This window comes from Aquarana catesbeiana, linkage group LG11 (assembly GCF_042186555.1).
Source record: "Aquarana catesbeiana isolate 2022-GZ linkage group LG11, ASM4218655v1, whole genome shotgun sequence".
Classification (NCBI taxonomy): Eukaryota; Metazoa; Chordata; class Amphibia; order Anura; family Ranidae; genus Aquarana; species Aquarana catesbeiana.
The window spans coordinates 5,663,239-5,688,238 of NC_133334.1; the positions used below are offsets into that span (position 1 = coordinate 5,663,239).

Here is a 25,000-nt window from a genome sequence, read left to right on the forward strand (position 1 = left end):
ATGCTTCGCACTTTTTATTTATTTCACTGACAGCAACTGTGTGATGTTTCTGATTATCCAGCAGTGTGTGAAGCGCCCCCTATGGGAAGGTTATTGCACCAGATTAAATAGAACCTGTCTCTGTGATGATGAATAAACTGACCTTTAAAGCTACGAGGACGGCGTGAGTCTTGGACTTCAGCCCCACCGTGGCGGAGCCTTGCTTCACCGCTTCCATCGCATACTCGATCTGATGGATCCGGCCCTGGAGAGGAGACAACAATCAGAACATCTCATCATACGGGGGAGGGGCACCCATCAGGGGGCGGGGTATTAAAAACACATTTTATAGAATATTCATTTTTTGAAACTGAATGTAACAATTCCAGCCTCCCAATTTTTATATAAGGAGCATGAAATCTTATTATCTGGGGCAACAGCTGGATAGAAAAATGTGAACTGTTCTACCTGTAAAAGCATTTAAAATTCTGTTCAGCCTGTCTTGAGATTTGCACGGCCCTGCCACAGTGTACAGGTAGACAGTGACAGTTCTGTTCACTATTACAGGACCCTGTGCAGCCTGCAGCCCACTCACGCGAGATGAGCGTACTACTGCTGAGGATCTCTCTGCTCCCCGTCTTGTATACCACCTAAACGTGTCCCCCTCCCCTTCCAGCCAACCACCCTACCAGTGCCTAAACCCCTCCCCTTCCAGGACCTCTCAACTGCCACTGCTTAAACCCCTCCCCTTCCAGTCCACCACCCTACCAGTGACAAAAAAAAAAACCCTTCCAGGCCCCACAACTGCCACTGTCTAAACCCCTCCCAGCCCACCTCCCTACCAGTGCCTAAACCCCTCCCCTTCCAGGACCTCTCAACTGCCACTGCCTAAAGTCCTCCCCTTCCAGCTCACCTCCCTACCAGTGCCAACCCCCCCCCCCCCCTTCCAGGCCCCACAACTGCCACTGCCTAAATCCCTCCCATTTCCAGTCCACCTCCAGGCTCAGCGAGGTTGCACACTGGGATGGGGGTGTTCAATCACAACAGATCTATGTGTTCTATCGCTCCTCCATATAATTCTATTAGAAGGTCAGTGACCCTTCCCCGATGATGGAGGGTTGTGACCCTCCCCCCCGATGATGGAGGGGTGTGACCCTCCTCCCGATGATGGGGGGGTGTGACCCTCCCCCCGATGATGGGGGGGTGTGACCCTCCCCCCGATGATGGAGGGGGTGTGACCCTCCCCCCGATGATGGAGGGGTGTGACCCTCCTCCCGATGATGGGGGGGTGTGACCCTTCCCCGATGATGGAGGGGTGTGACCCTTTCCCGATGGTGGAGGGGTGTGACCCTTTCCCGATGGTGGAGGGGTATGACCCTTTCCCGATGGTGGAGGGGTGTGACCCTCCTCCCGATGATGGAGGGGTGTGACCCTTCCCCGATGATGGAGGGGTGTGACCCTTCCCCCCGATGATGGAGGGGTGTGACCCTCCCCCCCGATGATGGAGGGGTGTGACCCTCCCCCCGATGATGGAGGGGTGTGACCCTCCCCCCGATGATGGAGGGGTGTGACCCTCCCCCCCGATGATGGAGGGGTGTGACCCTTCCCCGATGATGGGGGGGTGTGACCCTTCCCCGATGATGGGGGGGTGTGACCCCTTCCCCGATGATGGAGGGGTGTGACCCTCCCCCCCGATGATGGAGGGGTGTGACCCTTCCCCGATGATGGGGGGGTGTGACCCTTCCCCGATGATGGGGGGGTGTGACCCTCCCCCCGATGATGGAGGGGTGTGACCCTCCCCCCGATGATGGAGGGGTGTGACCCTCCCCCCCGATGATGGAGGGGTGTGACCCTTCCCCGATGATGGGGGGGTGTGACCCTTCCCCGATGATGGAGGGGAGTGACCCTTTCCCGATGATGGAGGGGTGTGACCCTCCCCCCCGATGATGGAGGGGTGTGACCCTCCCCCCCGATGATGGAGGGGTGTGACCCTCCCCCCCGATGATGGAGGGGTGTGACCCTCCCCCCCCCCCGATGATGGGGGGGTGTGACCCTCCCCCCCCCCCCGATGATGGGGGGGGTGTGACCCTCCCGATGATGGAGGGGTGTGACTCTCCCCCCCGATGATGGAGGGGTGTGACCCTCCCGATGATGGAGGGGTGTGACCCTCCCCCCGATGATGGAGGGGTGTGACCCTCCCCCTGATGATGGAGGGGTGTGACCCTCCCCCCGATGATGGAGGGGTGTGACCCTCCCGATGATGGAGGGGTGCGACTCTCCCCCCCGATGATGGAGGGGTGTGACTCTCCACCCCGATGATGGAGGGGTGTGACCCTCCCCCCCGATGATGGAGGGGTGTGACCCTCCCCCCGATGATGGAGGGGTGTGACCCTCCCCCCCGATGATGGAGGGGTGTGACATGTCTATCTCTCTGATCTCCCGGGCACCTCATGACAGACACACAAGGAGGCCGTTGTCTCCGGTGCAGCTGTGGAATGAATCTGCAGCGTCGGCTTTTATCTGAATGTGCCGCCGGCTTTGATGCTGAAGGATCACAAGGCGTCTGTGCCGTCTCCGGGGGGACGGATCATGTTTGGGGCGGAGCGGACCTCAGGAGGAGAGAATTGTGTGATACATAAAATGTGTTCAAACAAAAGGCGGAGCTTACCTGGGGGCTCCAGACCGTCACGTCGTTATCATACTGATTGCGAAACTGAAAAAGAAAAAACAAAGTCATCAGATCTCATCAATGTAAGAAAAATCATCTGCAGAGAATACCGAACCCGCCTCCCCTCCCCCGACACCATCTACATGATAACCAATCATTACTTCCATTCCTCAGGATATAAATGCTCTGTGTGCAGGAAACGCTCCGCAAACCCAGATATCACCTTGTAAAAGTATTACTTTATATATTTCTGTAGAGCACATATTATACAGCTGTTACATCATCACCTCACCACGTTCATTTTGGATGTTTATTTGTTTACACAACAATTATATTGAGAAAAAAAAACATCTTATTTTTTCCACATATTGCGGACACCCCCTAATATATTCACATTGTCAGCCGGCTTGGGGAGTCTTGGGGTGTCTCTCCTTGGGGAGAGGGATTTTGTTTCTTTTCACCTCACCCAATGATTATTATAAATAAATGTCATTATTTTTCATGTTTTGCAAATGATATTCATATTTATATTTTGTTCTTAGAAAAGACTTGTGAGGTCCTGAAGAAGCAATCATTTCCACGAAATACGTTGACCCTTGTTCCTCAAACAGCTGTACAGGTTTGTAGTGGACAATGCTTTGCTGGTATCAGTAGGACAATAGAACATATTTTATTATTAAAATAAATATTTTGTACATATTTTTTCTTACATAAGTGTACTTGTGTGATCACTGGAGGGGTATTTAAAATCCTACTACCTACCTTATGTTCCAATATATTTACTAATCGGGACGATTCCCTCCACTGGCACAGATTTCTAGTTGATCACCTCCCATATATACCCAACAAAACTCACAAAGAAAACATTCTGATACCTTGTAAAAGTGACATCATCATTGTGCTGTACACAGTCTTGGTGAGAACAGAGCTGTGGGAGGGGCCAGCAGGCTCCACCCACTACAGGGGGCAGAGACAAGACCAGTCATCCTGCACAAGAGCAGAGCTGTAGGAGGAGCCGGCAGGCTCCACCCACTACAGAAAAATGACAGGAGGGGGCAGAGACAAGACCAGTCACCCTGCACAACAGCAGAGCTGTGGGAGGAGCCAGCAGGCTCCACCCACTACAGAAAACTACAGGAGTGGGCGGAGACAAGACCGGTCACCCTGCACAAGGAGAGAGCAGAGCTGTGGGAGGTGCCCACCAGGATCCACCCACTACAGAAAACTACAGGAGTGGGTGGAGACAAGACCAGTCATCTTGCACTAAGAGAGCAGAGCTGTGGGAGGGGCCAGCAGGCTCCACCCACCACAGAAAACTACAGGAGGGGGTGGAGAAAAGACCACTCAGAGGAAGCAGCCTCAATCAGATTCCTGATCCCCCCCTGGAATGGGGAAGGAGGGGGTGGGAACCTGATAGTCCCATGGGGGGGGGTGGGGGTGGTATATGAAGCCCCCCCTGATGTCATTAAATGGGGGGGGGGGGGATGTAGAATCTGTACCCTCCCCCGGGTGTACTCAGACTCTTCACTCTCTGGAGATTTTTCTCTCACCTGAAGAACTTTATAAGAAATCAGTAAAATTCAATGAGAACCTTCTATTGTGTGTGGATAATGATAAGAAGATCAGACAAGAGGAGGGGGAGAGGAGGGGGAGGGGAGGAGGAGGGGGGGAGGAGGGGGGGAGGGGAGGAGGGGGAGGGGAGGAGGGGGGGGAGGGGAGGAGGGGAGGAAAGTCCCGCACTGAACAGACATGAGATGGCAGAAACAATCCCTGAGATCCATAGAGACTCGCAAAGTAAAAGTGAAAGTCAGAGAGAAGAGACGCTACTTCCTGGAATGATGTCATCACCAGTCCTGTATACACCGTATATCCAGCCCATGTGTCTCCAGTATACAGGGTACACCCAGCAATAGGGGTCCCCCCTCCCCCACCCTTCATATATGGAAAGTTTCCCGCACACATTTCCTATAAAGTCTCCATCCATGGAGAGTCCGCCCCCTCACATTGTTACATTGTATACTTATCCTTCCACCTGAATATATATTTATAGAGCCCATCCCCCGTTCATTGTTACATTGTATACGGATTCTCTCGGGGTATATATATATATATATATATATATATATAAATATGATAGAAACAGAATATCAACCAAAAATCAGAAAATCCACACGATACAAATGTTATAAATGGAGTTGCAGTTCAGTGAGTAAAATAAGTATTTGATCCCCAACCAACCAACAATAAATGCTGATCGGCACTGATGACGCACTGACTGGCACCACAAGTGGGCATTGATAGGTGGCACCGATTGCTGGCACTGTTATGCACTATGGGCACTGGCAGGCGGCACTGATGACGCACTGATTGGCAGCACTGGTGGGTATTGATTGCTGGCACTGTTATGCACTGGTAGGTGGCACTGTTGGGCACAGATTGCTGGCACTGTTATGCACTGGTAGGTGGCACTGTTGGGCACAGATTGCTGGCACTGTTATGCACTGGTAGGTGGCACTGTTGGGCACAGATTGCTGGCACTGTTATGCACTGGTAGGTGGCACTGTTGGGCACAGATTGCTGGCACTGTTGGGCACTGTTGGGCACAGATGAGACGGCTGTGCATCTTCCTCTTCGGGATCGATGTCTCTTACACAGAGGCCGTTGATCGGTTTTATATTTTCCTCGCTATGAGTGTGAGGAGAAAAAAAAAAAAAAAAAAACGATTACCGATCTTCTGTGTAAATCACGTCATTGGCTGACAGCTGATCACATGGTCAGGGGCGGGGATCCACCCCTTACTCCGATCACCCGAGTCTCATTGGCTCAGTGATCACAGCGTGGGGCAGGCGGGGGGCGTGGAAAGGGGCGGGGTCACGTCTATTGACATCCTCCCGGGAAGGTAGGTCGGCGCTGTGCCCGTCATTCGGCTATAGAGCGGATCTGAGGGGGATAAAGGGGGCACAGGGAGATTTTTAGCAGCCGGGGACCAAATAATCTGCTGAAATCTCATCTCCCAACCCCCCCCCCCCTCCCCCGCACCTCATGTAACAATGTTTACCTTGAGTTTGGATGGAGAAGGAATTCAGCAGTTTATAGAGATCAGGAATCACGGCCCTTCCCTGCTCCGCCCTCCAGAGAGATTCCCCCAATAGAAGACAGGGGGTGAAGATTGTGGGTGGGAGTGGGAGGGATCTGTAGGGAGTGGGAGGGATCTGTAGAAGACAGGGGGTGAAGATTGTGGGTGGGAGTGGGAGGGATCTGTAGAAGACGGGGGGGTGAAGATTGTGGGTGGGACTGGGAGGGATCTGTAGGGATCTGTAGAAGACGGGGGGTGAAGATTGTGGGTGGGAGTGGGAGGGATCTGTAGGGAGTGGGAGGGATCTGTAGGGATCTGTAGAAGACGGGGGGTGAAGATTGTGGGTGGGAGTTCTGGGCACAATGAGGGATCTGTAGGGATCTGTAGAAGACGGGGGGGGGGGGGAGATTGTGGGTGGGAGGGATCTGTAGAAGACGGGGGGGGGAGATTGTGGGTGGGAGTGGGAGGGATCTGTAGAAGACGGGGGGTGAAGATTGTGGGTGGGAGTTCTGGGCACAATGAGGGATCTGTAGGGATCTGTAGAAGACGGGGGGGGGGAGATTGTGGGTGGGAGTGGGAGGGATCTGTAGGGAGTGGGAGGGATCTGGAGGGATCTGTAGAAGACGGGGGGGGGGGGAGATTGTGGGTGGGAGGGATCTGTAGGGAGTGGGAGGGATCTGGAGGGATCTGTAGAAGACGGGGGGGGGATTGTGGGTGGGAGTGGGAGGGATCTGGAGGGAGTGGGAGGGATCTGTAGAAGACGGGGGGGGTGAAGATTGTGGGTGGGAGTGGGAGGGATCTGTAGGGATCTGTAGAAGACGGGGGGTGAAGATTGTGGGTGGGAGTGGGAGGGATCTGTAGAAGACGGGGGGGGTGAAGATTGTGGGTGGGAGTGGGAGGGATCTGTAGGGAGTGGGAGGGATCTGGAGGGATCTGTAGAAGACGGGGGGGGGATTGTGGGTGGGAGTGGGAGGGATCTGGAGGGAGTGGGAGGGATCTGTAGAAGACGGGGGGGTGAAGATTGTGGGTGGGAGTGGGAGGGATCTGTAGGGATCTGTAGAAGACGGGGGGTGAAGATTGTGGGTGGGAGTGGGAGGGATCTGTAGAAGACGGGGGGTGAAGATTGTGGGTGGGAGTGGGAGGGATCTGTAGGGAGTGGGAGGGATCTGGAGGGATCTGTAGAAGACGGGGGGGGGGGGATTGTGGGTGGGAGTGGGAGGGATCTGGAGGGAGTGGGAGGGATCTGTAGAAGACGGGGGGGGGATTGTGGGTGGGAGTGGGAGGGATCTGGAGGGATCTGTAGAAGACTCGGCGAGGTAAATTTATCCTGTAATTGGGTAAATGGAAATAATTTACAAGACCTCAGATCTACCAAATGGACAAAGTGGGACGGATTCCATCCAAGGAGAGGACATAGGAGGAGGAGGGGAGACCAGCGGACATCTGGGGGTGACACATGAAGGGGGGCAGTAATGAGTTTTTCGAGGAGAGGGGAATATTGGAGAGGAGAGGGGAATATTGGAGAGGAGAGGGAATATTGGAGAGGAGAGGGGAATATTGGAGAGGAGAGGGGCATATTGGAGAGGAGAGGGAATATTGGAGAGGAGAATATTGGAGAGGAGAGGGGCATATTGGAGAGGAGAGGGGCATATTGGAGAGGAGAGGGGCATATTGGAGAGGGAATATTGGAGAGGAGAGGGGAATATTGGAGAGGAGAGGGAATATTGGAGAGGAGAGGGGAATATTGGAGAGGAGAGGGGCATATTGGAGAGGAGAGGGAATATTGGAGAGGAGAGGGGAATATTGGAGAGGAGAATATTGGAGAGGAGAGGGGCATATTGGAGAGGAGAGGGGCATATTGGAGAGGAGAGGGGCATATTGGAGAGGGAATATTGGAGAGGAGAGGGGAATATTGGAGAGGAGAGGGAATATTGGAGAGGAGAGGGGAATATTGGAGAGGAGAGGGGAATATTGGAGAGGAGAGGGGCATATTGGAGAGGAGAGGGAATATTGGAGAGGAGAGGGGAATATTGGAGAGGAGAGGGCATATTGGAGAGGAGAGGGGAATATTGGAGAGGAGAGGGGAATATTGGAGAGGAGAGGGGAATATTGGAGAGGAGAATATTGGAGAGGAGAGGGGCATATTGGAGAGGAGAGGGGCATATTGGAGAGGAGAGGGGAATATTGGAGAGGAGAGGGGAATATTGGAGAGGAGAGGGGAATATTGGAGAGGAGAGGGAATATTGGAGAGGAGAGGGAATATTGGAGAGACAGCTTGTGCCAAAGCATTCTGAGATGGGACATGGCCCCCAACATCTGGCTGGGTGCTCCCTCCGTACAGGAGTTTAACGTCCCGCCAGCACAGCGCCCCCGTGTGGAAGCACACAGGCTCTCACATTGGGGGGGGGGGGGGGGAGGCGTTTTTCAGTTGCCATTTTTAGCGTCTGAAAAATGCCTTCAGTGTGAAAGAGGTCTTAGTGGTTTGCCTATTCATCCTGCATACGATCGTTTCCGCATTATGATACTTCTCCTTTCTTACCTTTGTCTTTTTCTTTTTTTAGCAATAAATTTTTATTGCAAGTTTTAATTAACAATACAGATTGTCATTCACGTTCATCATTTGTAACCCACATAGTTACATTGTTTAATAAAGATAAGAGTATAATACTTGTTCACCTGAACCAATCCACCCCTAATGGGTTCAAACTGTATTCATGGACAGACCTCCAAGTAAAACTCGAATTGCCGGTCCAAAAAATGAAAACAAAAACTTGCTAATTAGATGAACGGCTTCAGCCTCGGAAGATTTGGCTGCTCAATCACCAGAGCATTTTTTTGTGATTCGGCACTGCGCCGATTTAACTGACAATTGCGCGGTCGTGCGACACTGTACCCAAACAAACATTGACGTCCTTTTTTTCCCCACAAAATAGAACTTTCTTTTGGTGGTATTTGATCGCCTCTGCGGTTTTTATTTTTTGCGCTATAAACAAAAAAAAAAAAAGAGCGACAATTCTGAAAAAAAAAAAAAACAAAAACAATATTTTGTACTTTTTGCTCTAATAAATATCCCCATTTTTTAAAAGAAGCAAAATTTTTTCTCAGTTTACGCCGATACGTATTCTACATATTTTTGGTAATAAAAGCAATCATGATAAAAATCGCAGATCACCGTCATTACTAGAAAAAAAAAAATATATAATAATAATAATATTAAAAATGCTATAAATCAAACCCCTATTTTGTAGACACTAACTTTTGCGCAAACCAATCAATACACGCTTATTGCGATTTTTTTTTTTTTTATTACCAAAAACATGTAGAAGAATATTTTGCAGACGCTATAACTAAGCATATATTGATTGGTTTGCGCAAAAGTTATAGCGTCTACAAAATAGGGGATAGATTTATGGCATTTTTATGTATTTTTTTTTTATTTTTACTAGTAAATGGCGGCGATCTGCGTTTTTTATCATGTTCTCCTATGTGTCCATTGCACACACAGGCTGTTCTCAGCAGTTTTGGGCAGTAAAAAAATAAAAAACTAAAAATTGTGGGTTCTGAGAGATGTTTTTCAGCTGTAAAAATGCTCGAACGCTGATAAACGTCCAGAAACGCTCAAAAACGTCGCTCACCAGCTTTTAACATTTTTGATCTATTGAAAAAAAAATTAAAAAAAAAAAAAAAAATTATTTTTTTTAAGAACAAACGCTAATAAGCGCTATTGCGAAAACGTTGAAAGAAGTTGAAAAACTCTCTGCAAAGCTAGCGGCGTTATTTTATAAGGTTATTTTAACGTCCCGAGTGCATGAGGCCGAAAAGTGGAGGGCAGTGAAAGGGTTAAAGAGTAATAATGTCAGTTATTCTCAAAGACAGTTTGAACTGGCCAACGACAGTTGGAGTAGGCGATTGGTTGCCATGGTAACAACACGTGACTCGGATTTCTCTTTGAATTACAAGTCAGACGTTGGAAAGTTGCAGAAAACGTCCCATTTGGTTGATGTTTGGAGCCCAGTATAGAGTCCATGTCACTGGGAATAGGGAAATCTCCGTCCTCCATACTGGGAGAAGAAGAGGACCCCTGTTGTGTCGATGAGTGCCTCCTATCGAATAATGCCTCCTACGTACTGCGCATGTGCAGTGCATGACGTCACGCCAGCTGATTTCCCGATCAGCTGGCTTGGTGTATCAACTGCACATGCGCAGTTCGTTGGATGCATTTTCCGACGGGAGTCACAGAACACAGTGGAGAGGCACAGTGTAGGACAGGCTAGAGGAGATACTTTGAGCTCCGATTCCCGGGGACCCACTTGGTGAAAACCCACCAAACTTGGCACACTTTTAGGGAACACCGCTGGCTGCCTGTGGAAAAAATTTCGGGTCCAGAGAACCGAAGGGCAGCCGGTACCGACTCCCGAAAGTGAGCCGCTTGCTTCATTTTTCCGCTGACAGGAAGAGAAAACAGTGTAGGAGTGTAGGAGAGGCTCGGGAGATATTTTGAGCTCCGGTATCCGGGGATCCGCTCCATGAAAACCCACCAAACTTGGCACACTTATAGGGAAGACCCATGACTGCAGGTGGAAAAAATTTCAGGTCCAGAGAACCAAAGGGCAGCCGGTACCCAATCCCCAAAGTGGGCCACTCGCTTCATTTTTCTGCCTGGGGGAAAAAATTGGCAAATTTGAGCTCTGGTTTCTGGGGACCCACTGGGTCAAATCCCACCAAATTAGGCACACTTGTAGGGGGGGCCCATGGCTATACGTGTAAGAAATTTTGGGTCCAGGGATCCGAAGGAAGGCCGGTACCGACTCCCCAAAGTAGGCCCCTCACTTAACATGGGAGTCTATGGGGAAACCAGGCAAAATTGTGACGGATTTCACTTATCGCTCAACCATTCGACGACCAAATGGGCTAGCGACATCAAACTTGCACCCCTTTTTCCCAGATATCACAGCTACACCTCATAAAAATGTGGAGGTTCGGGGACCTTTTACCGGGGATTTACCGGGGCCACAATGTTGACCGTCTTCACGGTACCGGTGCTCCCTGACCATGGGTTACAAAATTACAAAGCTTGGGGGTGATGTAGAGACACTCTATGGGTACCCCCACACCGAACCGGGGCCCAGTACCCCAACCGGAACCCTCCGGTTACCGGAAAATGGCACTTTGAAACGGTGTAGCTCGGACCCGGTTCACCGGGGAAGGCTCCGGTCGGTCTCATTTGAATATTTCAGGCCTTTTCTACAGAATGGCATCCACTTTCGAGGACCAGTGGACCCCTCACAAAACACCGGCAAAGACGTGCACGGCGTTCTCCGGTTCTATGGGTCTTAAAAATACACAGACACCGGGAGGCTGTGGGGATGCTCTTCAGGTACTCACTGGCCAAGTTTGGGGTCCAGGGAACGTTTGGCGGGCAGGTAGCACCCTAAAAAGTCAACCGGTAGAAACCGCACATTTAACATTGGAGTCTATGGGAAACTCGGTTAACTTGGGGGGTTGATATTTCCTCGGCTGTTGGGGTTAGGAACACCAAACTTGGCACACTTGTAGGGGAGACGATGCACTACATGTGGTCCACATCCGACGACCTGCGCATGTGCAGTCTTACGTCATGCCAGCTGATAGGGGAATCAGCTGGTGTGACGTAGTGGATGCATTATTCGACGGGAGGCACTAATCGACAAGACACCACCCCTACAGTCCATGTTCCAGGACTAGACACAGATTTCAGTTGTGAATAGTGAATGGGAAGTGGAGACATTTCATCCGCATTTCTAAGTAGAAAATACAATTCCTAGTCTAGATTCCTTGTTTATCAATTTTGAGCCAATCAGATTGCTTGTTTTATTATGTAAGATTGTAATGATTTGAATATTTGAGTGTTTTAACCACTGGGCACTTAAACCCCCTTCCTAACCAGACCAATTTTCAGCTTTCGGTGCTCTCACATTTTGAATGACAATTACTCAGTCATGCAACACTGTATCTATATGAAATTTTTGTCCTTTTTTTCACACAAATAGAGCTTTCTTTTGGTGGTATTTAATCACCGATGGGTTTTTTATTTTTTGCGCTATAAAAGAAAAAAAGACTGAAAATTCGGTAAAAAAAATGAAATTTTCTTTGTTTCTGTTATAAAATTTAGCAAATTTAGTAATTTTTCTTCGTAAATTTTGGCCACAATTTATACCGCTACATATCTTTGGTAAAAAGAAGTACAAATCGGTGTATATTATTTAGTCTTTGTGAAAGTTATAGAGTCCAAAAGCTATGGTGCCAATATCTGAAAATTGATCACACCTGAAGTACTGACGGCCTATCTAATTTCTTGAGACCCTAACATGCCAGAAAAGTACAAATACCCCCCAAATGACCCCTTTTTGGAAAGAAGACATTCCAAGGTATTTAGAAAGATGCATGGTGAGTTTTTTGAAGTTGTCATTTTTTCCCACGATTCTTTGCAAAATCAAGATTTTTTTTTTCTTTTTTTTTTTTTCCACAAAAATGTCATATTATCAGGTTATTTCTCACACACCGCATATGCATACCACAAATTACACCCCAAAACACATTCTGCTATTACTCCCGAGTACGGCGATACCACATGTGTGAGACTTTTACACAGCGTGGCCACATACAGAGGCCCAACATGCAGGGAGCACCTTCAGGCGTTCTGGAGCACCCAGGCCAATTCTGACATTTCTCTCCTACATGTAAAAATCATCATTTATTTGCTAGAAAATTACATAGAACCCCAAAACATTATATATGTTTTTTTTAGCAAAGACCCTAGAGAATACAATGGCGGTTGTTGCAACTTTTTATCTTGCACGGTATTCGCGCAGCAATTTTTTGAACGCTTTTTTTTGTAAAAAAAAAAAAAAAAAAAAAAACAGTTTTGTGCTTTAAAAAAAAAAACAAAAACAGTAAAGTTAGCCCAATGTTTTTGCATAATGTGAAAGATGAAGTTACTCCGAGTAAATAGATACCAAACATGTCACCCTTCAAAATCGCACACGCTCGTGGAATGGCGCCAAACTTTGCTACTTAAAAATCCCCATAGGCGACGCTTTAACATTTTTTACTGGTTACGTGTTTTCAGTTACAGAGGAGGTCTAGGGCCAAAATTATTGCTCTCGCTCTACCGATCGCAGCGATACCTCACATGTGTGGTTTGAACACCGTTTTTATATGTGGGCGGGACTTACGTGTGCATTCGCTTCTGCATGCGAGCACAAAGGGACAGGGGCGCTTTAAAAATTTATTTTTTTTTTTTATTGTTCATTTTACTTTATTTATTTTAGTTTGACACTTTTTTCCCCCAAACATTTTTTTTGATCACTTTTATTCCTATTACAAGGAATGTAAACATCCCTTGTAATAGGAATATGGCATGACAGGTCCTCTTTACAGTGAGATGTGGGGTCAATAAGACTCCACATCTCACCTCTAGGCTGGGAAGCCTAAAATAAAAAAACGATCCTGGCTTCGATCGTAGCGGTGAGTCGGTAGAAGCACCGGAGGGCGGCGGGAAGGGGGGGAGGTCCCCTCTCGCCTCCAATAAGAACGATCAAGCAGTGGAACAGCTGCTATGATCATACTTATGGTGTAGGGAATCGTCGGCTGAAAAAGCTGATATCTGAATGATGCCTGTAGCTGCACCCATCATTCAGATATCTCCCCACAAAGTCAAGGACGTTGTATGACAGTCGGCGGGCGGGAAGTGGTTAAAACACTTTTTTTTTTTTAAACACAAAGTTGTCCATTTATACAATATTTCTACCACATAGCATGTACATAGCAAAAATGACACCCCAAAATAGATTCTCCTCCTCCTCCTGAGTACGGCGATACCACATGTGTGAGACTTCCACAGCCTGGCCACATACAGAGGGCGAGTACAGCTGAATATGGCCGGGCATGGCTGGGTATGGCGGGGTATTGCAGAGTATGACAGAGTATTGTGGGGTGTTGCAGAGTATTGTGGGGTGTTGCAGAGTATTGCGGGGTGTTGCAGAGTATTGCAGAGTATTGCGGGGTGTTGCAGAGTACTGTGGGGTGTTGCAGAGTATTGTGGGGTATTGCGGGGTATTGCAGAGTATTGCGGGGTATTGCAGAGTATTGCGGGGTATTGCAGAGTATTGCGGGGTATTGCAGAGTATTGTGGGGTATTGCAGAGTATTGCAGAGTATTGTGGGGGTATTGCAGAGTATTGTGGGGTATTGCAGAGTATTGTGGGGTATTGCAGAGTATTGCGGGGTATTGCAGAGTACTGTGGGGTATTGCAGAGTACTGTGGGGTATTGCAGAGTACTGTGGGGTATTGCAGAGTATTGCGGGGTATTGCAGAGTATTGCGGGGTATTGCAGAGTATTGCGGGGTATTGCAGAGTATTGCGGGGTATTGCAGAGTATTGTGGGGTATTGCAGAGTATTGCGGGGTGTTGCAGAGTATTGCGGGGTGTTGCAGAGTATTGTGGGGTGTTGCAGAGTATTGCGGGGTATTGCAGAGTATTGCGGGGTATTGCAGAGTATTGTGGGGTATTGCAGAGTATTGTGGGGTATTGCAGAGTATTGCGGGGTATTGCAGAGTATTGCGGGGTGTTGCGGAGTAGTACAGAGTATTGTGGGGTATTGCAGAGTATTGTGGGGTGTTGCAGAGTATTGTGGGGTATTGCAGAGTATTGCGAGGTATTGCAGAGTACTGTGGGGTATTGCAGAGTATTGCGGGGTGTTGCGGAGTAGTACAGAGTATTGCAGAGTATTGCGGGGTGTTGCAGAGTACCATGGGGTGTTGCAGAGTATTGTGGGGTATTGCAGAGTATTGTGGGGTATTGCAGAGTATTGTGGGGTATTGCAGAGTATTGTGGGGTGTTGCAGAGTATTGCGGGGTGTTGCAGAGTATTGTGGGGTGTTGCAGAGTATTGCGGGGTGTTGCAGAGTATTGCGGGGTGTTGCAGAGTATTGCGGGGTGTTGCGGAGTAGTACAGAGTATTGCAGGGTATTGCAGAGTATTGCAGAGTATTGGGGGGTGTTGCAGAGTACTGTGGGGTGTTGCAGAGTATTGCGGGGTGTTGCAGAGTATTGTGGGGTGTTGCAGAGTATTGTGGGGTATTGCAGAGTATTGTGGGGTATTGCAGAGTATTGCGGGGTATTGCAGAGTATTGTGGGGTATTGCAGAGTATTGTGGGGTGTTGCAGAGTATTGTGGGGTGTTGCAGAGTATTGCGGGGTATTGCAGAGTATTGCGGGGTGTTGCGGAGTAGTACAGAGTATTGTGGGGTATTGCAGAGTATTGTGGGGTATTGCAGAGTATTGCAGAGTATTGTGGGGTGTTGCAGAGTATTGCGGGGTGTTGCGGAGTAGTACAGAGTATTGCGGGGTATTGCAGAGTATTGCGGGGTGTTGCAGAGTACTGTGGGGTGTTGCAGAGTACTGTGGGGTGTTGCAGAGTACTGTGGGGTATTGCAGAGTATTGTGGGGTATTGCAGAGTATTGCGGGGTGTTGCAGAGTATTGTGGGGTATTGCAGAGTATTGTGGGGTGTTGCAGAGTATTGCGGGGTATTGCAGAGTATTGTGGGGTATTGCAGAGTATTGCAGAGTATTGTGGGGTATTGCAGAGTATTGTGGGGTGTTGCAGAGTATTGCGGGGTATTGCAGAGTATTGTGGGGTATTGCAGAGTACTGTGGGGTATTGCAGAGTACTGTGGGGTGTTGCAGAGTATTGTGGGGTGTTGCAGAGTATTGTGGGGTATTGCAGAGTATTGTGGGGTGTTGCAGAGTATTGCGGGGTATTGCAGAGTATTGTGGGGTATTGCAGAGTATTGCAGAGTATTGTGGGGTATTGCAGAGTATTGTGGGGTGTTGCAGAGTATTGCGGGGTATTGCAGAGTATTGTGGGGTATTGCAGAGTACTGTGGGGTGTTGCAGAGTATTGTGGGGTGTTGCAGAGTATTGTGGGGTATTGCAGAGTATTGTGGGGTATTGCAGAGTATTGCGGGGTGTTGCAAAGTATTGTGGGGTATTGCAGAGTATTGCGGGGTGTTGCAGAGTATTGTGGGGTATTGCAGAGTATTGCGGGGTGTTGCAGAGTATTGTGGGGTGTTGCAGAGTATTGCGGGGTATTGCAGAGTATTGTGGGGTATTGCAGAGTATTGCAGAGTATTGTGGGGTATTGCAGAGTATTGTGGGGTGTTGCAGAGTATTGCGGGGTATTGCAGAGTATTGTGGGGTATTGCAGAGTACTGTGGGGTGTTGCAGAGTATTGTGGGGTGTTGCAGAGTATTGTGGGGTATTGCAGAGTATTGTGGGGTATTGCAGAGTATTGCGGGGTGTTGCAGAGTATTGTGGGGTATTGCAGAGTATTGCGGGGTGTTGCAGAGTATTGTGGGGTATTGCAGAGTATTGCGGGGTGTTGCAGAGTATTGCGGGTATTGCAGAGTATTGTGGGGTGTTGCAGAGTATTGTGGGGTGTTGCAGAGTATTGCGGGGTATTGCAGAGTATTGTGGGGTATTGTGGGGGTATTGCAGAGTATTGTGGGGGTATTGCAGAGTATTGTGGGGTGTTGCAGAGTATTGTGGGGTGTTGCAGAGTATTGTGGGGTGTTGCAGAGTATTGCGGGGTATTGCAGAGTATTGTGGGGTATTGCAGAGTATTGTGGGGTGTTGCAGAGTATTGTGGGGTATTGCAGAGTACTGTGGGGTGTTGCAGAGTATTGCAGAGTATTGTGGGGGTATTGCAGAGTATTGTGGGGTATTACAGAGTATTGCAGAGTATTGTGGGGTATTGCAGAGTATTGTGGGGTATTGCAGAGTATTGTGGGGTGTTGCAGAGTATTGCAGAGTATTGTGGGGGTATTGCAGAGTATTGTGGGGTATTACAGAGTATTGTGGGGTGTTGCAGAGTATTGTGGGGTATTGCAGAGTACTGTGGGGTGTTGCAGAGTATTGTGGGGTATTGCAGAGTATTGTGGGGTATTGCAGAGTATTGTGGGGTATTGCAGAGTATTGCAGAGTATTGTGGGGGTATTGCAGAGTATTGTGGGGTATTGCAGAGTATTGTGGGGTGTTGCAGAGTATTGTGGGGTATTGCAGAGTATTGTGGGGTATTGCAGAGTACTGTGGGGTATTGCAGAGTATTGCGGGGTATTGCAGAGTACTGTGGGGGTATTGCAGAGTACTGTGGGGTATTGCAGAGTATTGTGGGGTGTTGCAGAGTATTGCGGGGTATTGCAGAGTATTGCGGGGTATTGCAGAGTAGTACAGAGTATTGTGGGGTATTGCAGAGTATTGCGGGGTATTGCAGAGTATTGTGGGGTATTGCAGAGTATTGCGGGGTGTTGCGGAGTAGTACAGAGTATTGTGGGGTGTTGCAGAGTATTGTGGGGTATTGCAGAGTATTGTGGGGTGTTGCAGAGTATTGTGGGGTATTGCAGAGTACTGTGGGGTGTTGCAGAGTACTGTGGGGTATTGCAGAGTATTGCAGAGTATTGTGGGGTATTGCAGAGTATTGTGGGGTATTGCAGAGTATTGTGGGGTGTTGCAGAGTATTGTGGGGTGTTGCAGAGTATTGCAGAGTATTGTGGGGGTATTGCAGAGTATTGTGGGGTATTGCAGAGTATTGTGGGGTGTTGCAGAGTATTGTGGGGTATTGCAGAGTACTGTGGGGTGTTGCAGAGTATTGTGGGGTATTGCAGAGTATTGCAGAGTATTGTGGGGGTATTGCAGAGTATTGTGGGGTATTGCAGAGTATTGTGGGGTGTTGCAGAGTATTGCGGGGTATTGCAGAGTATTGTGGGGTATTGCAGAGTACTGTGGGGTATTGCAGAGTATTGCGGGGTATTGCAGAGTATTGTGGGGTATTGCAGAGTATTGCAGAGTATTGTGGGGGTATTGCAGAGTACTGTGGGGTATTGCAGAGTATTGTGGGGTGTTGCAGAGTATTGCGGGGTATTGCAGAGTAGTACAGAGTATTGTGGGGTATTGCAGAGTATTGCGGGGTATTGCAGAGTATTGCGGGGTATTGCAGAGTATTGCGGGGTATTGCAGAGTATTGTGGGGTATTGCAGAGTATTGTGGGGTGTTGCGGAGTAGTACAGAGTATTGTGGGGTGTTGCAGAGTATTGTGGGGTATTGCAGAGTATTGTGGGGTGTTGCAGAGTATTGTGGGGTATTGCAGAGTATTGCAGAGTATTGTGGGGTGTTGCAGAGTATTGTGGGGTATTGCAGAGTATTGTGGGGTATTGCAGAGTATTGTGGGGTATTGCAGAGTATTGCAGAGTATTGTGGGGGTATTGCAGAGTATTGTGGGGTATTGCAGAGTATTGTGGGGTGTTGCAGAGTATTGCGGGGTATTGCAGAGTACTGTGGGGTATTGCAGAGTACTGTGGGGTATTGCAGAGTATTGCGGGGTATTGCAGAGTATTGCAGAGTATTGTGGGGGTATTGCAGAGTATTGTGGGGTATTGCAGAGTATTGTGGGGTGTTGCAGAGTATTGCGGGGTATTGCAGAGTATTGTGGGGTATTGCAGAGTACTGTGGGGTATTGCAGAGTATTGCGGGGTATTGCAGAGTATTGTGGGGTATTGCAGAGTATTGCAGAGTATTGTGGGGGTATTGCAGAGTACTGTGGGGTATTGCAGAGTATTGTGGGGTGTTGCAGAGTATTGTGGGGTATTGCAGAGTACTGTGGGGTGTTGCAGAGTATTGTGGGGTGTTGCAGAGTATTGTGGGGTATTGCAGAGTATTGTGGGGTGTTGCAGAGTATTGCGGGGTATTGCAGAGTATTGTGGGGTATTGCAGAGTATTGCAGAGTATTGTGGGGTATTGCAGAGTATTGCGGGGTATTGCAGAGTATTGCAGAGTATTGTGGGGTATTGCAGAGTATTGTGGGGTATTGCAGAGTATTGTGGGGTATTGCAGAGTACTGTGGGGTATTGCAGAGTACTGTGGGGTATTGCAGAGTATTGCGGGGTATTGCAGAGTATTGTGGGGTATTGCAGAGTATTGCAGAGTATTGTGGGGGTATTGCAGAGTATTGTGGGGTATTGCAGAGTATTGTGGGGTGTTGCAGAGTATTGCGGGGTATTGCAGAGTATTGTGGGGTATTGCAGAGTACTGTGGGGTATTGCAGAGTATTGCGGGGTATTGCAGAGTATTGTGGGGTATTGCAGAGTATTGCAGAGTATTGTGGGGGTATTGCAGAGTACTGTGGGGTATTGCAGAGTATTGTGGGGTGTTGCAGAGTATTGCGGGGTATTGCAGAGTATTGTGGGGTATTGCAGAGTATTGTGGGGTATTGCAGAGTATTGCGGGGTATTGCAGAGTATTGTGGGGTATTGCAGAGTATTGTGGGGTGTTGCAGAGTATTGTGGGGTATTGCAGAGTATTGTGGGGTGTTGCAGAGTATTGTGGGGTATTGCAGAGTATTGCAGAGTATTGTGGGGTGTTGCAGAGTATTGTGGGGTATTGCAGAGTATTGCAGAGTACTGTGGGGTATTGCAGAGTATTGTGGGGTGTTGCAGAGTATTGCGGGGTATTGCAGAGTATTGCGGGGTATTGCAGAGTAGTACAGAGTATTGTGGGGTATTGCAGAGTATTGCGGGGTATTGCAGAGTATTGTGGGGTATTGCAGAGTATTGTGGGGTATTGCAGAGTATTGTGGGGTATTGCGGGGTATTGCAGAGTATTGTGGGGTATTGCAGAGTATTGCAGAGTATTGTGGGGTGTTGCAGAGTATTGCAGAGTATTATACTATGGATGGATGGATGGAGGGATGGATGGATGGATGGGATGGATGGAGGGATGGGATGGATGGATGGAGGGATGGATGGGGGATGGGATGGATGGATGGGATGGAGGGATGGATGGATAGATGGAGGGATGGATGGATGGGATGGAGGGATGGATAGATGGAGGGAAGGATGGATAGATGGAGGGATGGATAGATGGAGGGATGGATAGATGGAGGGATGGGATGGATGGATGGGATGGATGGATGGAGGGATGGGATGGATGGATGGGATGGATGGATGGAGGGATGGATAGATGGAGGGATGGATGGGATGGAGGGATGGGATGGATGGATGGGATGGAGGGATGGGATGGAGGGATGGATGGATGGGATGGATGGATGGGAAGGATGGATGGAGGGAAGGATGGATGGATGGATAGATGGAGGGATGGATGGAGGGATGGATAGATGGATGGATGGAGGGATGGATGGATGGATGGATGGATGGATGGATGGATGGAGGGAAGGATGGATGGATGGATAGATGGATGGAGGGATGGATGGATAGATGGATGGATGGATGGATGGATGGATGGATGGAGGGATGGATGGATGGAGGGATGGATGGAGGGATGGATGGAGGGATGGATGGAGGGATGGAGGGATGGATGGATGGAGGGATGGATGGAGGGATGGATGGATGGATGGAGGGATGGATGGAGGGATGGATGGATGGAGGGATGGATGGATGGATGGATGGATGGAGGGATGGATGGAGGGATGGATGGAGGGATGGATGGATGGAGGAATGGGATGGATAGATGGAGGGATGGATGGATGGAGGGATGGATGGATGGAGGGATGGAGGGATGGGATGGATGGAGGGATGAGATGGATGGAGGGATGGAGGGATGGGATGGATGGAGGGATGGGATGGATGGAGGGATGGGATGGATGGAGGGATGGGATGGATGGAGGGATGAGATGGATGGAGGGATGAGATGGATGGATGGATGGATGGATGGATGGAGGGAGGGATGGGATGGAGGGATGGGATGGAGGGATGGATGGGATGGATGGGATGGATGGATGGAGGGATGGATGGATGGATGGAGGGATGGAGGGATGGATGGAGGGATGGAGGGATGGATGGAGGGATGGGATGGATGGATGGAGGGATGGGATGGATGGATGGATGGAGGGATGGGATGGATGGATGGAGGGATGGGATGGATGGAGGGATGGATGGAGGGATGGGATGGAGGGATGGGATGGATGGAGGGATGGGATGGATGGATGGATGGATGGAGGGATGGGATGGATGGAGGGATGGATGGAGGGATGGGATGGAGGGATGGGATGGATGGAGGGATGGGATGGATGGAGGGATGGATGGAGGGATGGGATGGAGGGATGGGATGGATGGATGGAGGGATGGGATGGATGGATGGATGGAGGGATGGGATGGATGGAGGGATGGATGGAGGGATGGGATGGAGGGATGGGATGGATGGAGGGATGGGATGGAGGGATGGGATGGATGGAGGGATGGGATGGATGGAGGGATGGGATGGATGGAGGGATGGGATGGATGGAGGGATGGGATGGATGGATGGATGGAGGGATGGGATGGATGGAGGGATGGGAGGGATGGGATGGATGGAGGGATGGGAGGGATGGGATGGAGGGATGGATGGAGGGATGGATGGGATGGGTGGAGGGATGGGATGGAGGGATGGGATGGAGGGATGGGATGGATGGATGGAGGGATGGAGGGATGGGATGGATGGAGGGATGGATGGGATGGATGGGATGGTTGGGATGGATGGAGGTGACTGTATTTGTTATAGAGCAGCGTTGTGAGCACTACAGATGAAGACCACACCGCCGCTACCATCCGCTCCTCCCCCTCTCCTCCCCGCTCCTCCCCCTCTCCTCCCCGCTCCTCCCCCTCTCCTCCCCGCTCCTCCCCCTCTGTACTGATCGGCACACAGAGGGGAGGGAGGGTTTGTTGACATGTGATCGCTCTGTCATTTGATGGAGCGATCACATGGCGGCCGTTCACCGTGATGCGTTGTGTCCTCTGGACCCGGCGGTCACGGAAGTTCTCGGCATTCTAGGAGGACTTCCATGGCCGCCCTCCCGGGATAAGCCGACCGCGCTGTGGCCGTCTATGGCCCGGTCGGCATGTGATTAAATAAAAATAACGACCACTCCCCCCATAGACTCCTCCCACACCACCTCCCCAAAGTGACAGTTATCCCTCTCACAATCTTCTTAACAAAATCACTTTCAAATGTCAGATTTCTCTGATTTGATCTAATAATAATAATAATAATAATAATAATATATTCTGTCTGATGAGACCCTTTTATTTTTGTTAAATAAATGATCTTATAATATCGATTCCATCCAATAGGAAACCTTCCACATATCTCAATATGTTTAGTATTGAGCTCTATGGGATTTCCTTATAAGGAAGTCACATGTACAGACATGTGCACAGCACACTGACATCACAGGTCACATGTACAGACATGTGCACAGCACTCTATGACATCACAGGTCACATGACCTCCCTGGCAGTTAAACAGCTGTGCAAGCCAGACAGAAGTGTCAGTTGACTTTGACTCTCAGCAGAGACAGTTGTTTCTAGAGGGAGTTGCTGTTGATTGCTTTGTTTTGAATCACATTTGATCACCAGGAATTGGTATCGAGTGCGGATTTCTATCTACTGATTATCAGAGATCGTTAAAAAAGTGACAGTTATTTCTGACTATCGTTATTTTTATAGCGGTTTTCAAAAACTGTTACCAAAAATGAGGCTGCGGTATAAGATCTTACTGCTGCTGGTGGTGGTGGTGTTTGTGGACTTCCTGCTGTATGTAGGAAGGGTCCATGACAGGAAGGAGGAATTTGCTGACTTTCTGCAGAGGGTGGAGCGGGAGACGGCGGAATTCATGCAGAAAGTGTCGCTGGAAACGGCGATTTTTATTCAGGAAGCGGAGCACAAAGCTGCGCGGATTATGGAGGAGGTGGAGGTGGAAACAGCGGAGATTATGCAGATTGTGAAGCAGGAAACTGCAGATATTGTGGAGATTCTGGAGGAGGTGCAGCGAGAAGCTGCGGCGTATCAGGAGAAGATGGAGGATAAAACAACACAGACTATGGAGGAGGTGCGTCAGGAAACGGCGCACATCATGGAGGAGGTGCGGCAGAAAACGGCGGAATATATGGAGATTAGGGAGAAGGCGGAGCATAAAACGGCGGCCTTCATGGAGGAGTTGCGGCAGAAAAAAGCCGCTTTTGTGGAGTTTATCGGGAAGGCGGAGAAGGAAGAGGCAGAATTTATGAAGAAGGCGGAACAGAGGACCGCCCAGTTTATAGAGAAGGCGGAGAATAGAACCGCAGAGTTTATTAAGAGGGCAGAGAAGGAAACATCAGACATTATGGAGATGGTGGACCACAAAACAGAGGAGTTTAAGGGGTTTATGAAAACGGTGGAGCAGGAAACAGCGGAATTCCTGGAGAAAGTGATGCAGGACATCAAGGAGTGGTCTACAACCATTGGGAAACCTCCACCCAAACCCCCCAGCTTTCTTATGAAGCTGATGACCCCTGTAAACGACATGAAGGTGATGCTTTTCACAAGCACCCTCATAATGGATTACGCGCTCACTATGCGTTTCACGGGAGGAACATCCCGCTACTATTTCATTCACCAGCTGAATGTTATTTTGTTAGTAGATGACATTGTTAATGCTGACTGGTTCAGGAGCTGGGTGGGCTTAGAGATCAGAGTCCCACCCAAGCTTAGCAATGACGCATATTGGTATGAACGGATAGTCCCTGGTCCCACATCAGACTGGTACCCAGGATGGATGGCCTTAAAGAAGAGAGTCTCACCCATTCTTATCACTGCTGGTCGTTGGTATGAATGGACGGTCGCAGGATGCTCCAAGGGGTGGGTGGCCTTGAAGAACAGAGTCTCACCCATACTTACCAATGATGGTCATTGGTATAAATGGAGGGTTGCTGGGCACAAGGCAAACTGCTCCAGAGGCTGGGGGACCTTGAAGAACGGAGTCTCACCCATGCTTACCACTGATGTTCATTGGTATGAATGGACGGTTGCTGGGCACAAGGAAGACTGCTCCAAAGGCTGGGTGACCTTGAAGCACAGAGTCTCACCCATGCTTATCAATGGTTCATATGAACGGATGGTCCCTGTGCTCCAGTCAGACTTATTCACGGACTTGGTGGCCTTGAAGAACAGAGTCTCACCCATGCTTATCACTGCTGGTCATTGGTATGAATGGATGGTTGCTGGGCTCAAGGCAATATGCTATAAGGGATGGGTGGCCTTGAAGAACAAAGTCCCACCTATGCTTAGCATTGCTGGTAATTGGATTGAATTACCAATCCCTGGGCTCCAGTCTGACTGCTACAGGGGGCTGGTGGCCATGAAGAACAGAGTCTCACCCGTGCTTATCACTGCTGGTCATTGGTATGAATGGAGGGTCGCTGGGCTCAAGGAAGTATGCTATAAGGGATGGATGGCCATGAAGAACAGAGTCTCACCCATGCTCAACGCTGCTGGTTATTGGATTGAATGGACGATCGCTGGGCTCAAGGCAGAATGCTATAAGGGATGGGTGGCCACGAAGAACAGAGTCTCACCCATGCTCAACACTGCTGGTTATTGGATTGAATGGACGGTCGCTGGGCTCAAGGCAGAATGCTATAAGGGATGGATGGCCACGAAGAACAGAGTCTCATCCATGCTCAACACTGCTGGTTATTGGATTGAATCGACGGTCGCTGGGCTCAAGGCAGAATGCTATAAGGGATGGGTGGCCATGAAGAACAGAGTCTCATCCATGCTCAACACTGCTGGTTATTGGATTGAATGGACGGTTGCTGGGCTCAAGGCTGACTGCTCCAGAGGCTGGGTGGCCTTGAAGAACAGAGTCTCACACATCAACGGCTCATATGAACGGATGGTCCCTGGGCTCCAGTCAGACTTATTCACAGGGTTGGTGGCCATAAAGCACAGAGTCTCATCCATGATTATCACTGCTGGTCATTGGTATGAATGGACTTTTGCTGGGCTCAAGGCAGACTGCTCCAAAGCTTGGGTGTCCTTGAAGAACAAAGTCTCACCCATGCTTACCAATGGTTCGTATGAATTACCAATCCCTGGGCTCCAGTCTGACTGCTTCAGGGGCTTGGCGGCTATGAAGAACAGAGTCTCAACCATGCTCATCACTGCTGGTCATTGGTATGAATGGACTGTTGCTGGGCTCAAGGCAGACTGCTCCAAAGCTTGGGTGTCCTTGAAGAACAAAGGCTCACCCATGCTTACCAATGGTTCGTATGAATTACCAATCCCTGGGCTCCAGTCTGACTGCTTCAGGGGGTTGGCGGCTATGAAGAACAGAGTCTCAACCATGCTCATCACTGCTGGTCATTGGTATGAATGGACTGTTGCTGGGCTCAAGGCAGACTGCTCCAAAGCTTGGGTGTCCTCGAAGAACAAAG

The 25,000-nt window shown here is 49.4% G+C and overlaps 1 protein-coding gene across 1 annotated transcript in view; it reads right to left on the reverse strand.

Moving 5' to 3' along the window:
* Window positions 1-25,000, reverse strand: part of LOC141111818 (proteasome subunit alpha type-1-like) — a 54,235-nt gene that overhangs the window by 12,643 nt on the left and 16,592 nt on the right. Inside the window, 2 exon segments of the mRNA XM_073603967.1 lie at window positions 143-244; window positions 2,648-2,692. Of these exon segments, the coding sequence (XP_073460068.1) occupies window positions 143-244; window positions 2,648-2,692 (147 nt within the window).